Here is a 27,141-nt window from a genome sequence, read left to right as displayed (position 1 = left end):
GGGAGGGAGAGAGTATGGAGGAGGTGAACGTATTCAGATATTTGGGAGTGGACGTGTCAGCGGATGGGTCTATGAAAGATGAGGTGAATCATAGAATTGATGAGGGAAAAAGAGTGAGTGGTGCACTTAGGAGTCTGTGGAGACAAAGAACTTTGTCCTTGGAGGCAAAGAGGGGAATGTATGAGAGTATAGTTTTACCAACGCTCTTATATGGGTGTGAAGCGTGGGTGATGAATGTTGCAGCGAGGAGAAGGCTGGAGGCAGTGGAGATGTCATGTCTGAGGGCAATGTGTGGTGTGAATATAATGCAGAGAATTCGTAGTTTGGAAGTTAGGAGGAGGTGCGGGATTACCAAAACTGTTGTCCAGAGGGCTGAGGAAGGGTTGTTGAGGTGGTTCGGACATGTAGAGAGAATGGAGCGAAACAGAATGACTTCAAGAGTGTATCAGTCTGTAGTGGAAGGAAGGCGGGGTAGGGGTCGGCCTAGGAAGGGTTGGAGGGAGGGGGTAAAGGAGGTTTTGTGTGCGAGGGGCTTGGACTTCCAGCAGGCATGCGTGAGCGTGTTTGATAGGAGTGAATGGAGACAAATGGTTTTTAATACTTGACGTGCTGTTGGAGTGTGAGCAAAGTAACATTTATGAAGGGATTCAGGGAAACCGGCAGGCCGGACTTGAGTCCTGGAGATGGGAAGTACAGTGCCTGCACTCTGAAGGAGGGGTGTTAATGTTGCAGTTTAAAAACTGTAGTGTAAAGCACCCTTCTGGCAAGACAGTGATGGAGTGAATGATGGTGAAAGTTTTTCTTTTTCGGGCCACCCTGCCTTGGTGGGAATCGGCCGGTGTGATAATAAAAAATAAATAAAAATATCTAAGACAGTACAGTGCTCCTACATTGTTGCATACGTTTCATATGAGGAAACTAAAAAGCATATACCTAAGTAGTTAAGAGATCGTTAGATATGTGGATGGTGGGTGCAATGTCACTCTTTTTGCCTCACTTGTTTACTTCTGGCCAAAATACTTTGCATAACAATGGACTTTTATTAGAAATTGCCATACACTGTTTTCCTGAAACTTTAACCAACTTGTAGCTATACATATCTTAACACCATCCAATGTAACCTTGATGTATTCTAAAAAGATAAACATCTTTATCTTTATATAACTTTAGTAATCTAGAAAACTCAAGAAATAATCAGAAAAATTAAGAAATACAGTGGACCCCCGGTTCACGATCAGCTCCCAATGCGACCAATTATGTAAGTGTATTCATGTAAGTGCGTTTGTATGTGTATGTTTGGGGGTCTGAAATGGAGTAATCTAATTCACAATATTCCTTATGGGAACAAATTCGGTCAGTACTGGCACCTGAACATACCTCTGGAATGAAACAATATCATAAACCAGGGGTCCACTGTACTTGGAAAACTCAAGAAATAATCATATTTGGTGAAAAAAAGTAAAAGCCCCATGGGTAGAAGACTTCACAACTAATGTAAAAGTTGGAATAAATCCCTAGACAATGTTTCAGTTCCTCCTGCACCATTATTAATTCACAAAACAATAAAAAGGCACAATACCATGACTGTAACAATACAGAAATAACCCACAGATAGGAGAGAGAAGCTCATGATGATGTTTCTGTCCAACTTGGACCATTAAGGATTAAGGATTTTAATTTCTTTGAGTAGTTTACAATGTGTAATTACAATTTTGATTTGCTGAGTACAAAGAAATCCACTATCATGTCAGGGCATTTCGGGCAGACTAAACCTAATGCTTAACAGACTACTTAATACTAGGCATATATAACATAGCTGGTTCGAACTGAACATCGATTTTTTATATTTCAGCAGAGGCAGTTAGTGGTTTAGCAGAAACTGAATTTATAATTAAGGCAAATTGATTAACAGGTTACAGTATTATATTTTGGCACATTTTACATAATGAGATTGAAACCATTTTAATTTTAGCGTGTGAATAGTTAACGGTCAAAGTTGGACCAAAATATCATCGTAAGTTTTTTCTCCTATGTGCGGGTTATTTGTGTATTATTATGTCACAACTGATACAGTAAAGGGAAATAAGCAACAGAGGATGTAAACATCTAAAGACTTTTCATGGATATATGGGGTAAGTTGTGAACCATTAAATAGTTCTTAAGATTCCTGCTTGTTGCCCAAAAAACTAAAATATTCACCATATTATAGTTACAGGGAGGAGTTAAACTTGTAGGGTATCATACAGCACTTAAGGAATACAAAGTAATCAGGTTAGATGTCAGGATCCGGAGGATAGCTTTAATTCCTCGAATCAAGATGTTGCGCTATTAGTGCTACGGACCCCAATGGAATAAGTCACTTTGTATGAATTTTGGGTTATCCTAGGTAATTTACTCTATGTATGATAACTGTACGTGAGTGTATCCATACCTAAATAAACTTACTATAACAATAAAGTTATTAATAAATGTAAAAGAAACATTATTTTATAGACTGTTAACCTCCTAATAAATTTCTCACAGATTAAATACTTTTGTTATATTTCACTAATGAAAGGCATTATGGGTAGACAGTTAAGAATAAAAAGTATAGGAAAATGTTCAGAGGAAATTTTTACAGGCAGAACTTTGAGAGAAATTATGGTTCTTTCAGCAATTATTAGTATTTATCTCATCCTAGAGACAATAAACCTCAATATTTTGTTTTTAACACACCAGCCATCTCATACCGAGACAGGGTGATTAAAAAAAAAAAAGAGGAAACACATGCACCATCACTCATTCAGTTGCTGCCTTGCCAGAAGCACTATCACATCACAGTTCACAAGGTCCTCTGAACTGCATCATCTTCGCCCTTCCTTTAGTGTGCAGGCAAATATTTTCAATATTAACGGCATAAATCTCGCATCAACTGAAGACTGCCACTGCGGTATCCACTTCCAAAGTGATTCCTGTGAATAAAATCATTAAAATTTTAGAATTCATTTTAAACCAAAGCACTAAATGTACAACATAAGGAATATCATAAAATAACATAAAAATGAAGGCACTGAAGTTTCAAGACTTTTTTGGGGCCGTTTAACCTTAGATTTTTAAAAGATTTAATTAAAATTAGCATACAAATGTGGACCTTAATTAGAATATGCAAAATGAACAATGTTTGGTCATCAATAAAGCTAATAATTTCAGCCATTACAAAATTTCCATGTGTGTCGTAAAAGGCGACTGAAATGTCACAATTATATCACACAAATGTTAAACCTAACTTTGTTATTTTTTTTTTAAATACACTACCTGAATGAACAGCAATGCATGCAACCACATGACCTGTCTTTGTAATACTCATTTGTATTTTATAGTTATCTGTTTACAATAATGTCTTATCACTGATTTCATCATTGCTTAGTTAATCTTAAGTTAATTTTAAGCCAGCCCGTAATGCTATGCATATAAGTGGCTTTCGCATGCTGCTCTTACCTGTATTTTTTTGTACCTCTGTATGTATGCTAAAATTTATAAATAAATAAATAAATAAACAAGGGGCTATAACCCCTTCTCCTGTGCACATTACTAAATGTAAAAAGAAGAAAACCTTGTAGCTTTTTTTGTTTTTGATCACCCTGCCTTGGTGGGAGACGGACGGTGTGTCAAATTTTTTTTTTTTTTTTACAAAATTTCATGATATAACATTGCCTTGATACAAGAGTTAGCAGTGAAATATGACATTCCACTGTATATCCATGACCCTCTAAGAAGAGAGTGTTTGACCCAAGGAATTGGTGCTGCCCAACACTTTCTCAGATCAAACTCTATTACTTCCTATTTCTCAGGCAGTGTGTGACCTTCAGAGGTTTAGTAAAGTTAAAGCAGTACAGTGGATCCCCGGTTTACGATATTATTTCATTCCAGAAGTATATTCAGGTGCCAGTACTGACCGAATTTGTTCCCATAAGGAATATTGTGAATTAGATTAGTCCATTTCAGACTCCCAAACATACACGTACAAACGCACTTACATAAATACACTTACATAATTGCTCGCATTAGGAGCTGATCGTAAACCGGGGGTCCACTGTATAGGTTATTTTCTAGGGTATATAGTATTATAAAGGAGGGCCCCATGTATACAGAACCTCTTTTCAATGTCCTACATTTTTGTTGGCTTTCAATTGAGCCATTGTTTCGTCTGCTGGTGATGAAATGAAATGAAAATATTTATTTCCTTGCAAAGTTTACAATGTGTGGTTTACATATTACAAAATATTAATTACAAAGAAAGCCACTAGCATGCCTAGGCATTTTGGGCAAACTAATCCTAATTCTTCTTGACTAATCTATATTGACACAGGTTATGGAGCAGTACATTTTAATATTCCCTATTGCATATTGATATCCAAGTTAGGTAATTAAAAAGATTATCATTAAAAAATTCACATGGAACACTAAAGAGGGTGCTGTACATAAAGGGCCCTCCTGTATAGCACTGCTTACCAGTGATTGATATTGTGGAAGAGTTTGTACAGCTTATGTCTATTATTGAAGCCAGGAGCTTTGGGAATGATGCTGTGATATTCGTCCCAGAACCTTCTACTAAAGCCTCCAAACATTGCGGTGATTGCTAAATCAAACTCGTGATGTCCATAAAAGGAGGCTGGGTCGAATATCACTGAAAATATAAATTTAAATAACTAAGAGTCAAAATAAGGTAGACTCTAAAAAATTAAATTAATATAAAGATTAGCTCTTCAATTTATTGCCTTAACCCTTTGACTGTCGCGGCCGTATATATACGTTTGCGAGGTACCGTGTTTGACGTATATATACTCATAAATTCTAGCGGCTTCAAATCAGGCAGGAGAAAGCTAGTAGGCCCACATGTGAGAGAATGGGTCTGTGTGGTCAGTGTGCACCACATAAAAAAAATCCTGGAGCACGCAGTGCATAATGAGAAAAAAAAAACTCCGACCGTTTTTTTTAATTAAAATGCTGACTTTGTGGTCTATTTTCGTATAGTATTTGTGGTTGTATTCTCGTTTTCTTGGTCTCATTTGATAGAATGGAAACTATATTATAGAAATGGAGGTGATTTTGATTAATTTTACTATAAAAAGAACCTGGAAATGGAGCACAAAGTACAGGAAATGTTTGATTTTTGCCGATGTTCAAAAGTGAACAAATGATGTCATTGTCCAATAAATGTCCAAATAGCCATTCTAATACGCAGTCATGAATGGGTTGATGTAATTTTTACAATTATTACAGTATTGCAGTAGTCTGCATAACAGTAAATCTTCTATTTTTTGTTTGAATAAAATTTCAAAATAAAAAGCAAGAGTAATATCACAGGGACCTGGAGACATGACTGATGAACAAGAAAATGTTATTTTAGAGCCAGGAATGTCTGCATTGTTCATTCTGGACCTTATTTTGAAATTGTCGTATTTTTTAATTTTCGTGAAATTGGCCAAATTGCAAATTTCTGACCATGTTATTGGGTAGTTGAAATCGGTAAATGGGCAGTTTCTTGTACTCAATCGATAGAAAAAATAGAGTTCTGAAGAAATAGTTATGAGTTTGGTTGACTGGAATAACGGAATTAGCCGAAAATAGGGCTCAAAGTGGGCGAAATTGCCGATTTTTAAATATCGCCGAAGTCGCTAACTTCGCGAGAGCGTAATTCCGTCAGTTTTCCATCAAATTTCGTTTTTCTGGTGTCTTTACAATCGGGAAAAGATTCTCTATCATTTCATAAGAAAAAATAATTTTTTTTTTTTTCGAATATTTTGCGACACCAGAAGCAACTTCAGGATTTGGCCCTTCGACAGTCAAAGGGTTAAGCATGTATGTATGAATGCATATTTTTTTTTATTATCACACTGGCCGATTCCCACCAAGGCAGGGTGGCCTGAAAAAGAAAAACTCTCACCATCATTCACTCCATCACTGTCTTGCCAGAAGGGTGCTTTACACTACAGTTTTTAAACTGCAACATTAACACCCCTCCTTCAGAGTGCAGGCACTGTACTTCCCATCTCCAGGACTCAAGTCCGGCCTGCCGGTTTCCCTGAATCCCTTCATAAATGTTACTTTGCTCACACTCCAACAGCACGTCAAGTATTAAAAACCATTTGTCTCCATTCACTCCTATCAAACACGCTCACGCATGCCTGCTGGAAGTCCAAGCCCCTCGCACACAAAACCTCCTTTACCCCCTCCCTCCAACCTTTCCTAGGTATGAATGCATGTATACGTATATGTATATGTCTTAATACCCTTCAGATATGGGAAAGTGGTTGACAAAATCTTTTCAGATTGCTAAGGATCCATCATCAGGGAAAAAGAAATGAATAAAAGTGGAAAAACTATGCAAGACTGAACTTTTTGGCTGGCTAACACTGCCAGCCCAAGAGTTGCATCCAGCCCCTTAATTAAAGACAGGATCGAAGAGAATCAAAAATACAAGAGACACATTTGGTTCCGATGTTAATTTCACTTTTTTGCTTTTTTATTTAACAATTCAATAGGTATTAATCTGCCCATACACATATTTTTATTAATTACCACAATTTAACATAATGAAAAACTGAAAATAAAAATGCAATCTTGAATTAATTATCCAATAATTAATAATCTGAGAATTATAAAAGTGTACATTAAAAGCTTATACAGTAGACTCCCAAATCCAAGAGTTATATATTCCAAAACCTTACCATGTATAGCAGCAAATCCTATATATAAATCATTTTTGGTTTACATACATACCTATGATGAAGTTTAACTGATAAATTATGCACAATAAGTCAAGAATTAGCAGTTTTTCACTGATGGGAAACACTTCACAGTTTCTCTTAGGCTCTGAAGAACTGAGAGCATTGCTGCTTTTGCACTTTCGGGCCATTATTAAGCAAAATTAAGGGCACATTTTCGGCCAAGGTAAACCGTGGATAACTGAAACCACGGAAATGAAATCAATGGATACGGGAATTCTACTGTATATTATCCTTACACAATTATGATGATCTATACGAGAAAGTAGAGAACAATTCTTCCTCTGCAAGCCATGCATGTCGTAAGAGGAGATTAAGACAATGGAAGTGAGGGGCTAGTAACCCCCTTCTCCTGTATAAATTACTAAATGTAAAAGAATAACTTTCTGAAAGCATTTCTTCATTTTTAGGTCACCCTACCTCAGTGGGAGAGAGCCGCTGTATATATATAAAAATGATGATACATACCAGGGCAGTCAGACAATTCTGCAGCATTACCACCCCACAAGTCTCCATGAAGAAGAGAAGGCTTCACTTCTATATCCTTAAAATACTGAGGAATCTTCAGCTGAAGGTGGGACCAAAGATCTCTAGCTTCACGGTCTCCATACTGCCATGTAGAAGCATATGAGTTATTTAATAATTTTATCCCAGATTAAGTTTATATACTGTAATGGAACATGCAGTAAATCATTAGTTTAATGGACCAACAGGGAAAGACGGATAGAAGATAATGGCAACTGTGGTGGATAGTGATGGCTCTGAACTGTGGTCATAAATATACAGTATGTGTGAACTCTCAGTACAATGGACCTCTGTTTCATGGATTTCAGAAATACAAGACAAAATCCACTGGATCATTTGATTCAGAAATGAAGGACAAAATTCATTGGTTACAGATACCATGTTTGTGCAGAGATGGGTGATTTTGGTTGTGTACCTATAAACATTCTCCATGGGGAAGTGGAACAGAATTCTTCCTCCGTAAGCCATGCGTGTTGTAAGAGGCGTCTAAAATGCCGGGAGCAAGGGGCTAGTAACCCCTTCTCCCGTATAAATTACTAAATTTAAGAGAAACTCTCGTTTTTCTTTTTGGGCCACCCTGCCTTGGTGGGATACGGCCGGTGTGTTGAAAGAAAGAAAGACCTATAAACATGGGCTTTCTGCATTCCCAACCCAATGTCATCCATCTCTGTACAAGCATTGTATCATGTAGATATAATGAACAGCTCTGTGACCAACAAATTTTATCCTTCATTTCTTGATTAAGTGGCCTAGAGGATTTTCCTGTATTTCTGAAATCCATTAGAGGTCCACTTGTTGAAAAAAAAAAAAAAACTCCAAACCATTGCAAAATAGAGTACTACCGTATTTTCTGGCATATAAGGCACACAAGCATATGAGACATATAAGACAATGTTTTCAAGCAGTTGTAACGTAACATTAGTAAACAACTGCTAAAGCATAACCTAAAGCTTACCCTTGACCTTCACCATGAGCATATAAGGCACTGGCTGATTTTCCAAGACTTTTTTGTGGGGAAAAAAGTGCATTATACGTCAGAAAATACTGTACTCTATGAAAAAATAAAACACATTATTGACTCAGTGGGAGATGGCCCATGTGTTAATTTTTTTTATTATTCTTAACGTACTTCCTATTTATTTCCGTCTTACCCTACTTTCAGCTTTTAATTTTCAAAACCATTTCCACTAATCAATACTTCTATATATTATTAAATGTGTCAGTCACAATATTAAGTTATTAGTGTCAGTACATCTCTGGCAAGACAGTGATGGAGTGAGTGATGATGAAAGTGTTTCTTCTTTTCCAGGTCACCCTACCTCCGTGGGAAACGGTCGATGTGTTAATAAAAAATATAGAGTAGTATTAACAGTGTGTTGAGGAGGATGTGTTAAACACACATGGGTCATACAGAACCTCGGAATGGAAGGTAATCAGCTTTGATATGAGGATGGGGAAGGTAGCTCCAAATCCTTGGACCACGAGCCTGATCGCCTGAAAGTTCAGCCCTTAGAAGCCTTCCCCATACAAGGTCGTAATTTAAACTCTGAAAATATATTAGCTCTACTTTGCTTCTTCCAAGGTGGTAAGGATGAGGCCTTGATGTCAATAATGGGATCTTGATCCAAGGAATAGGCACTGTCTTCCTCTTCCTTGGATCATACCTGATTACACAGCACTAATGCTTCCCGTGAATATAATAATCCGCAGTCTATTTAGATGCAAAATGAAATCTATAGAAACAAATATAATGTCAAGTGTCAACCCATTCCTGTATAAACAATGTATCATGAAATAAACTTGAATTTGAATCTGTATTGGAACTAAAGTCAATGGAGAAACTGTATATTTAAACTGTAACTTTCTGAAGTAAAGATGAGCTTTACGTACCTCCTTTTCAATCAACGTCAGCTGCTGCTGAAGCTTTCTTGTGTAAAATACCTGAAAAATTTAAATATATATATTATGATGTTTTAACAGAAGAATCCAAGACACAAAGTTGTGGCTGAAACAATTAACAACCCACAAATTGGAGATAAATTTTGAGATAATGTTTTGGTCAGTGATGTACAACTTAAACAAACTATGATCAATTTCTTTAGTATTAAGTAGTCTGTAAGCCATTAAATTTAGTCTGCCCATAATGCCATGGCATGATAGTGGCTCTCTTTGCATTGCAACTCATTAATGTAATTACAGAATCTCAATGTAAACTTGCAAAGAAATAAAAATTGTATTGTACTGGACCGTTATCAAGTACCTAATTTGACTAGGTTCTATACACAAATGACAACTCATTCGGTCAAATGTAAAATAATATTGCGGCTCTGCATCTCTTTAGCAGCCACATTCTTTTTTTTCAAATATAACAATACTGTATCTTTTTTTATTAAAAAGAAAGGGAATTGAAAAGAGCAGAGAATGGTTTTGTCCCTTTAGATAAATATTATTATTTTCAATCTACAATACAACCCAAGTTACTGTTGGGCCTTAAGTTTAGTATGTTTTAAAATCCTCACCCTTTCAAATTCAAGTTTTTATTTCTTTTATGCAGTGCACAGATAATGTAGTTTACATTTAATAAATATTGTTAGGCATAAAAGAAAGACATTAGTATGAGATGCATTTTGGGTAGACTAGTCCAAGACAGAATTTTGGTGGTGGCTGCCACAATCTGGCCAGTATGACTGGGTCATACTGGCCAGGTTATGGCAGCGACCACCAAAATTACAGGTTATTTTTATATAGGCGGACTTGAGTTCTGGAAATGGGAAGAACAATGCCTGCACTTTAAAGGAGAGGTTTGGGATATCGGCAGTTTGGAGGGATATGTTGCGTATCTTTATACGTGTTTCTAAACTGTTGTATTCTGAGCACCACTGCAAAAACAGTGATTATGTGTGAGTGAGGTGAAAGTGTTGAATGATGATGAAAGTATTTTCTTTTTGTGGATTTTCTTTCTTTTTGGGTCACCCTGCCTCGGTGGGAGACGGCCGACTTGTTAAAAAAAAAAAAAACATAGTCCAAGATATATTATTATGTACCACAAACAGCACTACTTACATTATACTATTCAATGGTCTATTCCTACCTCGCCTACACTACTTGTGCCTGGGGAACCACAACAGCAAATCACCTAAAGCCAATAACAACTCAACAAAAAGCTGCAGTATGAATGATCACGAAGGCCACTGATAGACAACACACCTCCCACTCTTCAAAAACCCAAATCTACTCAATATACAAAACATTTACTACTACTGTGCATTCTACATATACAGAACAATAAATTCTAATATTAAGCTTAACCTGAAGCACTTCTTTGCCAATTGCAACAGGACCTACGGACATAATACTAGGCAAGGCACAAAAATCTTTTTGATATATCCCATGACTGGCTTCATCTTTGTAAGAACTCAATGTGCATAAAAGAACCCAAAATCTGTAACTCCCTCCCAGAAATCTCCTTAGTCCCCCTCTATTCCAGTATCTTCAGTAAACAAACACCTTCTTTCCCTAAAATATCCCAGCAACAACTGAATGTGAGAGAACTATATATCCATATTCTCACTGCCACAAACATATGGAAAACAATATAGTATTCTTATTCTTATAGTTATGGAAGGAGAAAAGAGAATATGAATGTGTAAATTCAAGAATTATGTGGATTAAAGTAAAGGTTGGATGCGAGAAGTGGGTCATAATAAGCGTGTATGCACCTGGAGAAGAGAGGAATGTAGAGGAGAGAGAGAGATATTGGGAGATGTTAAGTGAATGTATAGGAGCCTTTGAACCAAGTGAGAGAGTAATTGTGGTAGGGGATCTGAATGCTAAAGTAGGAGAAACTTTTAGAGAGGGTGTGGTAGGTAAGTTTGGGGTGCCAGGTGTAAATGATAATGGGAGCTCTTTGATTGAACTTTGTATAGAAAGGGGTTTAGTTATAGGTAATACATATTTTAAGAAAAAGAGGATAAATAAGTATACAAGATATGATGTAGGGCAAAATGACAGTAGTTTGTTGGATTATGTATTGGTAGATAAAAGACTGTTGAGTAGACTTCAGGATGTACATGTTTATAGAGGGGCCACAGATACATCAGATCACTTTCTAGTTGTAGCTACACTGAGAGTAAAAGGTAGACGGGATACAAGGAGAATAGAAGCATCAGAAAAGAGAGAGGTGAAGATTTATAAACTAAAAGAGGAGGCAGTTAGGGTAAGACATAAACAGCTATTGGAGGATAGATGGGCTAATGAGAGCATAGGCAATAGGGTCGAAGAGGTATGGGGTATGTTTAAAAATGTAGTGTTAGAGTGTTCAGCAGAAGTTTGTGGTTACAGGAAAGTGGGTGCGGGAGGGAAGAGGAGCGATTGGTGGAATGATGATGTAAAGAGAGTAATAAGGGAGAAAAAGTTAGCATATGAGAAGTTTTTACAAAGTAGAAGTGATGCAAGGAGGGAAGAGTATATGAAGAAAAAGAGAGAGGTTAAGAGAGTGGTGAAGCAATGTAAAAAGAGAGCAAATGAGAGAGTGAGTGAGATGTTATCAACAAATTTTGTTGAAAATAAAAAAAAGTTTTGGAGTGAGATTAACAAGCTAAGGAAGCCTAGAGAACAAATGGATTTGTCAGTTAAAAATAGGAGAGGAGAGTTATTAAATGGAGAGTTAGAGGTATTGGGAAGATGGAGGGAATATTTTGAGGAATTGTTAAATGTTCATGAAGATAGGGAAGCTGTGATTTCGTGTATAGGGCAAGGAGGAATAACATCTTGTAGGAGTGAGGAAGAGCCAGTTGTGAGTGTGGGAGAAGTTCGTGAGGCAGTAGGTAAAATGAAAGGGGGTAAGGCAGCCGGGATTGATGGGATAAAGATAGAAATGTTAAAAGCAGGTGGGGATATAGTTTTGGAGTGGTTGGTGCAATTATTTAATAAATGTATGGAAGAGGGTAAGGTACCCAGGGATTGGCAGAGAGCATGCATAGTTCCTTTGTATAAAGGCAAAGGGGACAAAAGAGAGTGCAAAAATTATAGGGGGATAAGTCTGTTGAGTATACCTGGTAAAGTGTATGGTAGAGTTATTATTGAAAGAATTAAGAGCAAGACGGAGAATAGGATAGCAGATGAACAAGGAGGCTTTAGGAAAGGTAGGGGGGGGGGGGTGTGGACCAGGTGTTTACAGTGAAACATATAAGTGAACAGTATTTAGATAAGGCTAAAGAGGTCTTTGTGGCATTTATGGATTTGGAAATGGCATATGACAGGGTGGATAGGGGGGCAATGTGGCAGATGTTGCAGGTATATGGTGTAGGAGGTAGGTTACTGAAAGCAGTGAAGAGTTTTTATGAGGATAGTGAGGCTCAAGTTAGAGTATGTAGGAAAGAGGGAAATTATTTCCCAGTAAAAGTAGGCCTTAGACAAGGATGTGTGATGTCACCGTGGTTGTTTAATATATTTATGGATGGGGTTGTAAGAGAAGTAAATGCGAGGGTCTTGGCAAGAGGCGTGGAGTTAAAAGATAAAGAATCACACATAAAGTGGGAGTTGTCACAGTTGTTCTTTGCTGATGACACTGTGCTCTTGGGAGATTCTGAAGAGAAGTTGCAGAGATTGGTGGATGAATTTGGTAGGGTGTGCAAAAGAAGAAAATTAAAAGTGAATACAGGAAAAAGTAAGGTTATGAGGATAACAAAAAGATTAGGTGATGAAAGATTGGATATCAGATTGGAGGAAGAGAGTATGGAGGAGGTGAATGTATTCAGATATTTGGGAGTGGACGTGTCAGCGGATGGGTCTATGAAAGATGAGGTGAATCATAGAATTGATGAGGGGAAAAGGGTGAGTGGTGCACTTAGGAGTCTGTGGAGACAAAGAACTTTGTCCTTGGAGGCAAAGAGGGGAATGTATGAGAGTATAGTTTTACCAATGCTCTTATATGGGTGTGAAGCATGGGTGATGAATGTTGCAGCGAGGAGAAGGCTGGAGGCAGTGGAGATGTCATGTCTGAGGGCAATGTGTGGTGTGAATATAATGCAGAGAATTTGTAGGTTGGAAGTTAGGAGGAGGTGCGGGATTACCAAAACTGTTGTCCAGAGGGCTGAGGAAGGGTTGTTGAGGTGGTTCGGAGATGTAGAGAGAATGGAGTGAAACAGAGTGACTTCAAGAGTGTATCAGTCTGTAGTGGAAGGAAAGCGGGGTAAGGGTCGGCCTAGGAAAGGTTGGAGGGAGGGGGTAAAGGAGGTTTTGTGTGTGAGGGGCTTGGACTTCCAGCAGGCATGCGTGAGCGTGTTTGATAGGAGTGAATGGAGACAAATGGTTTTTAATACTTGACGTGCTGTTGGAGTGTGAGCAAAGTAACATTTATGAAGGGGTTCAGGGAAACCGCCAGGCCGGACTTGAGTCCTGGAGATGGGAAGTACAGTGCCTGCACTCTGAAGGAGGGGTGTTAATGTTGCAGTTTAAAAACTGTAGTGTAAAGCACCCTTCTGGCAAGACAGTGATGGAGTGAATGATGGTGAAAGTTTTTCTTTTTCGGGCCACCCTGCCTTGGTGGGAATCGGCCAGTGTGATAATAATAATAAAAAATTCTCAATACATGTATTTGTATTCCTCACAACCATTAAAACACTGAATGTGTACACAATATGTTAATATGCTAGAGTCCTCATTACCTATAATTATAATCCAACCTGTAATTCTTAAAACAAGTGAACTTGATAAAAGCCACGATCTGTTTGTGACTTGATAAAGCCCACTGTGTGAGCAAAATGTTGTCAAAGAAGAATCGCAATATACTGCATATGTGCACACTTTTCCATCATTTTCGTACTTTATACCACCGATCTTTATTTAAATCTAACCAAATCTGGGTTAAGAAACAGAAACACACAAACGGTAAGGACAACTGCAATAACGAAAATTAAGATACACGTGCAACATCTGGGTATCTTTATTGTAGACGTTTCACCATCCAGTGGCTTTATCAATACAAATTCAAGGACATGAATGGAAGATAGTAGAACTATATACAAAAGATGAGGTAATCAGTCCCTCAGTCTTGGAGTTGGGGTGAAGAGCACGGGGGTCATGAAGATTCTACCAGAATCTTCATGATTTCCTTGCTCTTCACCCCAACTCCAAGGCTAAGGGACTGATTACCTTCTTTTTGTATATAGTTCTACTATCTTCCATTCATGTCCTTGAATTTGTATTGATAAAGCCACTGGATGGCAAAATGTCTACAATAGGTACCCAGATGTTGCACATGTGTCTTAATTTTCATCTTGTCTGTATTGTACACCACTCATGTGCAACTGCAATAACCACTAGCCAAACCTGCCCACATATCTAATTCTTCAGTAGTCTGTAAGCATAAGATTAGTTTGCCTGAAATGCACCATATGCTAGTGGATTTCTTTTGTGCTTAACAATATATATATATATATATATATATATATATATATACACCTACCATCCGACTTACAACCGAGTTCGGTTCTGAGAAACCAGTCGTAAGTCGAAATGGTCGTAAGTTGAACTTTACTACTGAATATCAACAAAACATTTTTGTAATGACTATTTTGTTTTATTTTGGTATTTCATGTTTTACTTTACTTTTTATGTTGTTAGTACTGTATTTTATACTGTAAGGTTTAGGATAAACACTGTGTACAACACATATTGTTGTTTATTTCCCAGAAATTTGGCACAAAAAACACGGTCGTAAGTCGAGTGGTCGTAAGTCGGATGGTAGGTGTGTATATATATATATATATATATATATATATATATATATATATATATATATATATATATATATATATATATATATATATAAATATATATATATATATATATATATATATATATATATATAACTAGGTAGTAGGTTGGTAGACAGCAACCGCCCAGGGAGGTACTACCGTCCTGCCAAGTGAGTGTAAAGCTGAAGCCTGTAATTGTTTTACATGATGGTAAGATTGCTGTTGTCTTTTTTTTATCTGTCTCATACACATGCAAGATTTCAGGTATGTCTTGCTACTTCTACTTACACTTAGGTCACACTACACATACATGTACAAGCATATATATACACACCCCTTTGGGTTTTCTATTTTCTTTCTAGTTCTTGTTCTTGTTCTTGTTTATTTCCTCTTACCTCCATGGGGAAGTGGAACAGAATTCTTCCTCCGTAAGCCATGCGTGTTGTAAGAGGCGACTAAAATGCCGGGAGCAAGGGGCTAGTAACCTCTTCTCCTGTATATATTACTAAATGTAAAAGGAGAAACTTTCGTTTTTCCTTTTGGGCCACCCCGCCTTGGTGGGATACAGCTGGTGTGTTGAAGATATATATTATATATATATATATTATATATATATATTATATATATATTCTTCTTCTTTCTTTCAACACACCGGCCGTATCCCACTGAGGTGGGGTGGCCCAAAAGGAAAAACAAAAGTTTCTCCTTTTACATTTAGTAATATATACAGGAGAAGAGGTTACTAGCCCCTTGCTCCCGGCATTTTAGTCGCCTCTTACAACACGCATGGCTTACGGAGGAAGAATTCTGTTCCACTTCCCCATGGAGGTAAGAGGAAATAAACAAGAACAAGAACTAGTATGTGTAGTATGTGTAGTGTGACCTAAGTGTAAGTAGAAGTAGCAAGACATACCTGAAATCTTGCATGTTCATGAGACAGAAAAATGGACACCAGCAATCCTACCATCATGTAAAACAATTACAGGCTTTCGTTTTACACTCACTTGGCAGGACGGTAGTACCTCCCTGGGTGGTTGCTGTCTACCAACCTACTACCTGGTTATATATATATATTTATATATTATATATATATATATATATATATATATATATATATAAATATATAAATATATATATATATATATATATATATATATATATATATATATATATATATATATATATTTTTTTTTTTTTTTTTTTTTTTTTTTTTTCAACAAGTCGGCCGTCTCCCACCGAGGCAGGGTGACCCAAAAAAGAAAGAAAATCCCCAAAAAGAAAATACTTTCATCATCATTCAACACTTTCACCACACTCGCACATTATCACTGTTTTTGCAGAGGTGCTCAGAATACAACAGTCTAGAAGCATAAACATATAAAGATACACAACATATCCCTCCAAACTGCCAATATCCCAAACCCCTCCTTTAAAGTGCAGGCATTGTACTTCCCATTTCCAGGACTCAAGTCCGACTATATGAAAATAACCGGTTTCCCTGAATCCCTTCACTAAATATTACCCTGCTCACACTCCAACAGATCGTCAGGTCCCAAGTACCATTCGTCTCCATTCACTCCTATCTAACACGCTCACGCACGCTTGCTGGAAGTCCAAGCCCCTTACCCACAAAACCTCCTTTACCCCCTCTCTCCAACCCTTTCGAGGACGACCCCTACCCCGCCTTCCTTCCCCTATAGATTTATATGCTTTCCATGTCATTCTACTGTGATCCATTCTCTCTAAATGACCAAACCACCTCAACAACCCCTCTTCTGCCCTCTGACTAATACTTTTATTAACTCCACACCTTCTCCTAATTTCCACACTCCGAATTTTCTGCATAATATTTACACCACACATTGCCCTTAAACAGGACATCTCCGCTGCCTCCAACCGTCTCCTCGCTGCTGCATTTACCACCCAAGCTTCACACCCATATAAGAGTGTTGGTACTACTATACTTTCATACATTCCCTTCTTTGCCTCCATAGATAACGTTTTTTGACTCCACATATACCTCAACGCACCACTCACCTTTTTTCCCTCATCAATTCTATGATTAACCTCATCCTTCATAAATCCATCCGCCGACACGTCAACTCCCAAGTATCTGAAAACATTCACTTCTTCCATACTCCTCCTCCCCAATTTGATATCCAATTTTTCTTTATCTAAATCATTTGACACCCTCATCACCTTACTCTTTTCTATGTTCACTTTCAACTTTCTACCTTTACACACATTCCCAAACTCATCCACTAACCTTTGCAATTTTTCTTTAGAATCTCCCATAAGCACAGTATCATCAGCAAAAAGTAACTGTGTCAATTCCCATTTTGAATTTGATTCCCCATAATTTAATCCCACCCCTCTCCCAAACACCCTAGCATTTACTTCCTTTACAACCCCATCTATAAATATATTAAACAACCATGGTGACATTACACATCCCTGTCTAAGACCTACTTTTACCGGGAAGTAGTCTCCCTCTCTTCTACACACCCTAACCTGAGCCTCACTATCCTCATAAAAACTCTTTACAGCATTTAATAACTTACCACCTATTCCATATACTTGCAACATCTGCCACATTGCTCCTCTATCCACTCTATCATATGCCTTTTCTAAATCCATAAATGCAATAAAAACTTCCCTATCTTTATCTAAATACTGTTCACATATATGCTTCAATGTAAACACCTGATCTACACATCCCCTACCCACTCTAAAACCTCCTTGCTCATCCGCAATCCTACATTCTGTCTTACCTCTAATTCTTTCAATTATAACCCTACCGTACACTTTTCCTGGTATACTCAGTAAGCTTATTCCTCTATAATTTTTACAGTCTCTTTTGTCCCCTTTCCCTTTATATAAAGGGACTATACATGCTCTCTGCCAATCCCTAGGTACCTTCCCCTCTTTCATACATTTATTAAACAAAAGTACCAACCACTCCAACACTATATCCCCCCCTGCTTTTAACATTTCTGTCATGATCCCATCAGTTCCAGCTGCTTTACCCCCTTTCATTTTACGTAATGCCTCACGTACCTCCCCCACACTTACATTCTGCTCTTCTTCACTCCTAAAAGATGGTATACCTCCCTGACCAGTGCATGAAATTACTGCCTCTGTTTCTTCCTTAACATTTAAAAGTTCCTCAAAATATTCTCGCCATCTACCCAATACCTCCATCTCCCCATCTACTAACTCCCCTACTCTGTTTTTAACTGACAAATCCATATTTTCCCTAGGCTTTCTTAACTTGTTTAACTCACTCCAAAATTTTTTCTTATTTTCATTAAAATTTCTTGACAGTGCCTCTCCCACTCTATCATCTGCTCTCCTTTTGCACTCTCTCACCACTCTCTTTACCTTTCTTTTACTCTCCATATACTCTGCTCTTCTTATAACACTTCTGCTTTGTAAAAACCTCTCATAAGCTACCTTTTTCTCTTTTATCACACCCTTTACTTCATCATTCCACCAATCACTCCTCTTTCCTCCTGCCCCCACCCTCCTATAACCACAAACTTCTGCCCCACATTCTAATACTGCATTTTTAAAACTATTCCAACCCTCTTCAACCCCCCCACTACTCATCTTTGCACTAGCCCACCTTTCTGCCAATAGTCGCTTATATCTCACCCGAACTTCCTCCTCCCTTAGTTTATACACTTTCACTTCCCTCTTACTTGTTGTTGCCACCTTCCTCTTTTCCCATCTACCTCTTACTCTAACTGTAGCTACAACTAAATAATGATCCGATATATCAGTTGCCCCTCTATAAACATGTACATCCTGGAGCCTACCCATCAACCTTTTATCCACCAATACATAATCTAATAAACTACTTTCATTACGTGCTACATCATACCTTGTATATTTATTTATCCTCTTTTTCATAAAATATGTATTACTTATTACCAAATTTCTTTCTACACATAGCTCAATTAAAGGCTCCCCATTTACATTTACCCCTGGCACCCCAAATTTACCTACTACTCCCTCCATAACATTTTTACCCACTTTAGCATTAAAATCCCCAACCACCATTACTCTCACACTTGATTCAAAACTCCCCACGCATTCACTCAACATTTCCCAAAATCTCTCTCTCTCCTCTACACTTCTCTCTTCTCCAGGTGCATACACGCTTATTATAACCCACTTTTCACATCCAATCTTTATTTTACTCCACATAATCCTTGAATTAATACATTTATAGTCCCTCTTTTCCTGCCATAGCTTATCCTTCAACATTATTGCTACTCCTTCTTTAGCTCTAACTCTATTTGAAACCCCTGACCTAATCCCATTTATTCCTCTCCACTGAAACTCTCCCACCCCCTTCAGCTTTGTTTCACTTAAAGCCAGGACATCCAGCTTCTTCTCATTCATAACATCCACAATCATCTCTTTCTTATCATCTGCACAACATCCACGCACATTCAGACTTCCCACTTTGACAATTTTCTTCTTCTTATTCTTTTTAGTAATCTTTACAGGAAAAGGGGTTACTAGCCCATTGTTCCCGGCATTTTAGTTGACTTTTACAACACGCATGGCTTACGGAGGAAAGATTCTTATTCCACTTCCCCATGGATATAAAAGGAAAATTAATAAGACCAAGAACTATTAAGATAAAATCAAAGAAAACTCAGATGAGTGTGTATAAATAAATGTGTACATGTATGTGTAGTGTGACCTAAGTGTAAGTAGAAGTAGCAAGACATGCCTGTAATCTTGCATATTTATGAGACAGACAAAAGACATCAGCAATCCTACCATCATGTAAAACAATCACAGGCTTCGTTTTACACTCACTTGGCAGGACGGTAGTACCTCCCTGGGTGGTTGCTGTCTACCAACCTACAAAACAAAAAAAAAAAAAAAACAACCACCATTCTTTCAGAGTGGTTGTTTTGCATATTTTGAAATCACCTGTTTACTGTGATCTTATTGCATATATATATATATCTTTCTTTCAACACACCGGCCGTATCCCACCGAGGCGGGGTGGCCCAAAAGGAAAAACGAAAGTTTCTCCTTTTACATTTAGTAATATATACAGGAGAAGAGGTTACTAGCCCCTTGCTCCCGGCATTTTAGTTGCCTCTTACAACACGCATGGCTTACGGAGGAAGAATTCTGTTCCACTTCCCCATGGAGATAAGAGGAAATAAACAAGAATAAGAACTAGAAAGAAAATAGAAGAAAACCCAGAGGGGTGTGTATATATGTGCTTGTACATGTATGTGTAGTGTGACCTAAGTGTAAGTAGAAGTAGCAAGACGTACCTGAAATCTTGCATGTTCATGAGACAGAAAAAAGGACACCAGCAATCCTACCATCATGTAAAACAATTACAGGCTTTCGTTTTACACTCACTTGGCAGGACGGTAGTACCTCCCTGGGCGGTTGCTGTCTACCAACCTACTACCTATTATATATATATATATATATATATATATATATATATATATATATATATATATATATATATATATATATATATATATATATATATATATATATATATATGTGATAAAAGAGAAAAAGGTAGCTTATGAGAGGTTTTTACAAAGCAGAAGTGTTATAAGAAGAGCAGAATATATGGAGAGTAAAAGAAAGGTAAAGAGAGTGGTGAGAGAGTGCAAAAGGAGAGCAGATGATAGAGTGGGAGAGGCACTGTCAAGAAATTTTAATGAAAATAAGAAAAAATTTTGGAGTGAGTTAAACAAGTTAAGAAAGCCAAGGGAAAATATAGATTTGTCAGTTAAAAACAGAGTAGGGGAGTTAGTAGATGGGGAGATGGAGGTATTAGGTAGATGGCGAGAATATTTTGAGGAACTTTTAAATGTTAAGGAAGAAACAGAGGCAGTAATTTCATGCACTGGTCAGGTATACCATCTTTTAGGAGTGAAGAAGAGCAGAATGTAAGTGTGGGGGAGGTACGTGAGGCATTACGTAAAATGAAAGGGGGTAAAGCAGCTGGAACTGATGGGATCATGACAGAAATGTTAAAAGCAGGGGGGGGATATAGTGTTGGAGTGGTTGGTACTTTTGTTCAATAAATGTATGAAAGAGGGGAAGGTACCTAGGGATTGGCGGAGAGCATGTATAGTCCCTTTATATAAAGGGAAAGGGGACAAAAGAGACTGTAAAAATTATAAAGGAATAAGCTTACTGAGTATACCAGGAAAAGTGTACGGTAGGGTTATAATTGAAAGAATTAGAGGTAAGACAGAATGTAGGATTGCGGATGAGCAAGGAGGTTTCAGAGTGGGTAGGGGATGTGTAGATCAAGTGTTTACATTGAAGCATATATGTGAACAGTATTTAGATAAAGGTAGGGAAGTTTTTATTGCATTTATGGATTTAGAAAAGGCATATGATAGAGTGGATAGAGGAGCAATGTGGCAGATGTTGCAAGTATATGGAATAGGTGGTAAGTTATTAAATGCTGTAAAGAGTTTTTATGAGGATAGTGAGGCTCAGGTTAGGGTGTGTAGAAGAGAGGGAGACTATTTCCTGGTAAAAGTAGGTCTTAGACAGGGATGTGTAATGTCACCATGGTTGTTTAATATATTTATAGATGGGGTTGTAAAGGAAGTAAATGCTAGGGTGTTCGGGAGAGGGGTGGGATTAAATTTTGGGGAATCAAATTCAAAATGGGAACTGACACAGTTACTTTTTGCTGATGATACTGTGCTTATGGGAGATTCTAAAGAAAAATTGCAAAGGTTAGTGGATGAGTTTGGGAATGTGTGTAAAGGTAGAAAGCTGAAAGTGAACATAGAAAAGAGTAAGGTGATGAGGGTGTCAAATGATTTAGATAAAGAAAAATTGGATATCAAATTGGGGAGGAGGAGTATGGAAGAAGTGAATGTTTTCAGATACTTGGGAGTTGATGTGTCAGCGGATGGATTTATGAAGGATGAGGTTAATCATAGAATTGATGAGGGAAAAAAGGTGAGTGGTGCGTTGAGGTATATGTGGAGTCAAAAAACGTTATCTATGGAGGCAAAGAAGGGAATGTATGAAAGTATAGTAGTACCAACACTTTTATATGGGTGTGAAGCTTGGGTGGTAAATGCAGCAGCGAGGAGACGGTTGGAGGCAGTGGAGATGTCCTGTTTAAGGGCAATGTGTGGTGTAAATATTATGCAGAAAATTCGGAGTGTGGAAATTAGGAGAAGGTGTGGAGTTAATAAAAGTATTAGTCAGAGGGCAGAAGAGGGGTTGTTGAGGTGGTTTGGTCATTTAGAGAGAATGGATCAAAGTAGAATGACATGGAAAGCATATAAATCTATAGGGGAAGGAAGGCGGGGTAGGGGTCGTCCTCGAAAGGGTTGGAGAGAGGGGGTAAAGGAGGTTTTGTGGGCGAGGGGCTTGGACTTCCAGCAAGCGTGTGTGAGCGTGTTAGATAGGAGTGAATGGAGACGAATGGTACTTGGGACCTGACGATCTGTTGGAGTGTGAGCAGGGTAATATTTAGTGAAGGGATTCAGGGAAACCGGTTATTTTCATATAGTCGGACTTGAGTCCTGGAAATGGGAAGTACAATGCCTGCACTTTAAAGGAGGGGTTTGGGATATTGGCAGTTTGGAGGGATATGTTGTGTATCTTTATATGTGTATGCTTCTAGACTGTTGTATTCTGAGCACCTCTGCAAAAACAGTGATAATGTGCAAGTGTGGTGAAAGTGTTGAATGATGATGAAAGTATTTTCTTTTTGGGGATTTTCTTTCTTTTTTGGGTCACCCTGCCTCGGTGGGAGACGGCCGACTTGTTGAAAAAAAAAAAAAAAAAAAAAATATATATATATATATATATATATATATATTTTTTCAACAAGTCGGCCGTCTCCCACCGAGGCAGGGTGACCCAAAAAAAGAAAGAAAATCCCCAAAAAGAAAATACTTTCATCATCATTCAACACTTTCACCACACTCGCACATTATCACTGTTTTTGCAGAGGTGCTCAGAATACAACAGTTTAGAAGCATACACATATAAAGATACACAACATATCCCTCCAAACTGCCAATATCCCAAACCCCTCCTTTAAAGTGCAGGCATTGTACTTCCCATTTCCAGGACTCAAGTCCGACTATATGAAAATAACCGGTTTCCCTGAATCCCTTCACTAAATATTACCCTGCTCACACTCCAACAGATCGTCAGGTCCCAAGTACCATTCGTCTCCATTCACTCCTATCTAACACGCTCACGCACGCTTGCTGGAAGTCCAAGCCCCTTGCCCACAAAACCTCCTTTACCCCCTCTCTACAACCCTTCCTTTACCCCCTCTCTCCAACCCTTTCGAGGACGACCCCTACCCCGCCTTCCTTCCCCTATAGATTTATATGCTTTTCATGTCATTCTACTTTGATCCATTCTCTCTAAATGACCAAACCACCTCAACAACCCCTCTTCTGCCCTCTGACTAATACTTTTATTAACTTCACACCTTTTCCTAATTTCCACACTCCTAATTTTCTGCATAATATTTACACCACACATTGCCCTTAAACAGGACATCTCCACTGTTGTTGTGTATCTTTATACGTATATGCTTCTAAACTGTTGTGTTCTGAGCACCTCTGCAAAAACAGTGATTATGTGTGAGTGAGGTGAAAGTGTTGAATGATGATGAAAGTATTTTCTTTTTGGGGATTTTCTTTCTTTTTTGGGTCACCCTGCCTCGGTGGGAGACGGCTGACTTGTCGAAAAAAAAAGAAAAAAAAAAGATATATATATATACCTATATGTGTGTGTGTGTTCAGTATATTTGACTGATACACTGAACATATTGACCCCAGGCTGAGGGACTGATTATCTCAACTCCTCCTCATCTTCCCCAGTTTCTCTGCACTGGACTGAAGAAGCTAGTGGCTGGCGTAACGTTTCCAGAATAAAAGATTCCCAAGTGTTGCAAAAAGTGTCTTATTTACCATCAGTAAAAAAAAATATCTCACCAGCCAGTCATCGCTCCAGGAGTTGTCTTGAGGAAGGTAGCCACAACAAGTAGTCACAGGGAAACCAAACTGGCTCACATAAGTCGGAGTGACCTCGCTGGCGCTCACAACATTACCCGTCTTCTCAAGGTTAATATTGTGGAGATGTAGACTGCAAAGAGGTTAGAAGTTTCAATAGAAATACAGGCATACCTCATTAGTACAGTGCTCACTGTAGAGTGCTTCACTAATATGGAGCTTTTCAATCACATTAAGTCGTAAACTTACAAACACATTGGAGACCTCCTGAATTGTGTAAAATAACGATATTATACACAATATAGAAGATTGTCGACATGTTTGTAGGTCTTCAGACTTGCTGTATATTCATGTTTATTATCTTCAACACTTGCCTTGCTCTTAAGATGGTTGATAACAATTAAAAAAGTTTCTTATTCTTACTCTTGTATTTTTTTTTTTTTGAGGCCTAGTGCATCCTGAATAAATGATAGTGAAAACAATTTTAGGCTTTTATATGCACTGTCAAGTGAAAAACAAGGCTGTGATATGCTTTAAAGTGATATTTGGTTTCTGACGGTGGTCTGCAGCCTAACCTGTCATATTAGTGAGGCATGCATGTAAATGATATTAAAGAATAAAAGGTTTATAATTAATCTTATTGGCACCTGTACATTTATTACACTTTTAAGGGTAGGAAAAATGCCTTAATATTCATAAAGGACACTTGACCCAATGACAAAGAGCTACTTTTCCTTTCAAATAAATGCTCTTTTTACCACATAACATTATTTTGATCAATAAATTTAGGAAAACATGTTGAAAGTATACTGGGCGAAAGAGTTAGCATTTACCATAATTTATAACAATGACAAAAGGTTAATTTCCAAAAGATGTATGTTTCACTTTACAGCAATTTTCACTTACAGCAGTAGCCTGGAACCTAACCTGCTGTATAAGTGGGGTCCTACAGTAGCCTGGAACCTAACTTGATGTATAAGCGGGACCATCCTGTGGCCTGAAACCTAACCTGCTGTATAAGCAGGGCCCAACAATATCTTACTTGGCCAACTGCTTTCCAAGGATCCCTGCATGACGATTCAGGCTATGCATGTCAAGGTACTCCATGACAAGCACTGCACCACCAGCTGGATTATCTACCACCACATGAGGTGTTGGGACCTTGACTGTTCCTGTAGCAGCTATTGCCTTCAAGCTTTCGTATTCCCCGTCAAACATCTCTCGAGCCTGCAGACAAAATCTTAGATAAAAGCTGCTATTGTTTTCAAGCTTTTGTATTCCCGTCAAACATCTCTTGAGCCTGCAAACAAAGGAGAGGCTGTATATATAATGTTTCACCTCATGAAAATTAAACATTTTACTAATAAAGGCCTCCTTTTGCTGTGTCATTTGAACCACTTGCCAGCAAGGCCATACTTCAGCTATTAAAAAAGACCAAATTAAATACAATATTATTGCTACTGTATTATATATCTTCTTGAGTCTTCACAATTACATTATTAAAACATATAAATTTCTAACCATCTTCTTTGAGTTTCTCTTGACAAAGACTTTTCCAGTGTCAGTCTTGTAGACTTCACCCTCACTGATGCAGCCGCCACCTCCAGCCCCTGTGCCTTCTAGACGCTGTGTGCCGAGAGCCTCTTTAATTGCAGCAAACATCTTGTAACCCTTGCAAGAAAGATTAATATCATTATTCAATACTTTTCTTAATAATTTCAATTGTACAATCGAAAATACATTATGTTCTCAATATAGTGGACTAATAGGAGGATTGTCTGAATGTCTTTTAAATTAGAATAACTTTTAAAATAGCAAAACCTGCCCTTAAGTATTCTTCTGCATACTTAATATAGTATTGTACTGTACTTATTTCACAGATATACTACAATAAATTCTGAAAATAAACGAGTTAAAAACAATCTAGTTAGTGCATGATGTAAATGGCAAGAAAACTAACAAGATAAAGAGTGAGACACTTATTCAACACTTGCATTTGTGGTCACAGTGGTGCTTATACTAACCTTCCTATGGTGTATAAATATACCTAGTTGGGTGAATCTTATTGTAGCCAGCTGGTTCAGTGGCTAGTGTGTCAGACTGAAGTCTTACGACTCTCTGACCGCGGGTTCTTTCCCTCCACATAGTATGGTTTACTTATTCAACACTTGAGAATCTTTACTGTGAAAATGTTTTGCCTGCCAGTGGCTTCTTTTCTTGTACTGGACTGAAGCCATTGGTTGACAAAATATTTCCACAGTAAAGATTTCCAACTGTTGGACAAGTATCTCATTACACAAATAACCCGCACATAAAAGAGAGAAGCTTACGACGACGTTTCGGTCCGACTTGGACCATTGACAAAGTCACACGGACCATTGACAAAGTCACACAGTGTGACTTTGTCAATGGTCCAAGTCGGACCGAAACGTCGTCGTAAGCTTCTCTCTTTTATGTGCGGGTTATTTGTGTATCGTTCCAGTCATGGTATTGTGCCTTTTTGTTATTTATGTTAAGTATCTCATTCTTCAACCTAGTTAGTGGATGTTGCTCGTTAGTTCAAAAGTCTGTTTTATCATGTACTTGTAGATATAAAGATTATTATTTTTATTTTTTATTTCTAAATTTTTTTTTATGAGACCCTATTCTCTGACCCTGACCTCCCTTGAGGGTTTAGGGTCAGACGCCCTGGAGAACGGGAGGTAATCTGGTTTGATCCAAGGGAGAGGATAGCTCCAGTTCTTTGGATCAAGAGCCCTTCTCCGGCGTCAAGACACCTCCTTTACAGAGTATATGTCTGATATAAAAATTTGATTGCTGTAAATTGATAAAAAAAAAAGAAAATCCATTAATCCCCTGCGTCAACTTGAGGAACCTGTAATATCCATCATTTTAGCAGCATTTTAAAGTATGACACACAAAGATACATTAATACATCTGTAGTCCGTGAAATTCAGATGCTTTACTACCATAAACCAACTAGATTCCCTTAGAAATAAGTATAAAAACGAAGAAAATACCCGAAGCACCAAACTCCTTGTTGTTGTTGTTGTTGTTGTTATTGTTATTGTTGGGTTGTAG

General features: G+C 37.9%; 1 protein-coding gene across 2 annotated transcripts; it reads right to left on the bottom strand.

Moving 5' to 3' along the window:
* Window positions 1-720: 720 nt before the first annotated feature.
* LOC128702972 (ketosamine-3-kinase) lies at window positions 721-27,141 on the bottom strand. Of its 2 annotated transcripts, XM_053797473.2 has the most exons (8): window positions 27,081-27,141; window positions 25,582-25,731; window positions 25,103-25,287; window positions 24,043-24,193; window positions 9,183-9,233; window positions 7,236-7,377; window positions 4,492-4,666; window positions 722-2,951 (listed from the first exon to the last, which is right to left on the bottom strand). In XM_053797473.2, exons 2-8 carry the CDS (start codon window positions 25,720-25,722, stop codon window positions 2,888-2,890), a joined length of 909 nt encoding a protein of 302 aa, XP_053653448.1. In that variant the 5' UTR covers window positions 25,723-25,731; window positions 27,081-27,141; the 3' UTR covers window positions 722-2,887. The 2 variants fall into 2 exon arrangements, with proteins under 2 accessions (XP_053653450.1, XP_053653448.1); XM_053797475.2 differs by lacking the exon at window positions 27,081-27,141 and having other exon boundaries at window positions 721-2,951; window positions 25,103-25,360; window positions 25,582-25,720.

Source organism: Cherax quadricarinatus, chromosome 86, assembly GCF_038502225.1.
Source record: "Cherax quadricarinatus isolate ZL_2023a chromosome 86, ASM3850222v1, whole genome shotgun sequence".
NCBI lineage: Eukaryota > Metazoa > Arthropoda > Malacostraca > Decapoda > Parastacidae > Cherax > Cherax quadricarinatus.
The sequence above is the reverse complement of the archived record's forward strand: the minus strand, read 5'-3'. Positions and strand labels throughout refer to the sequence as shown.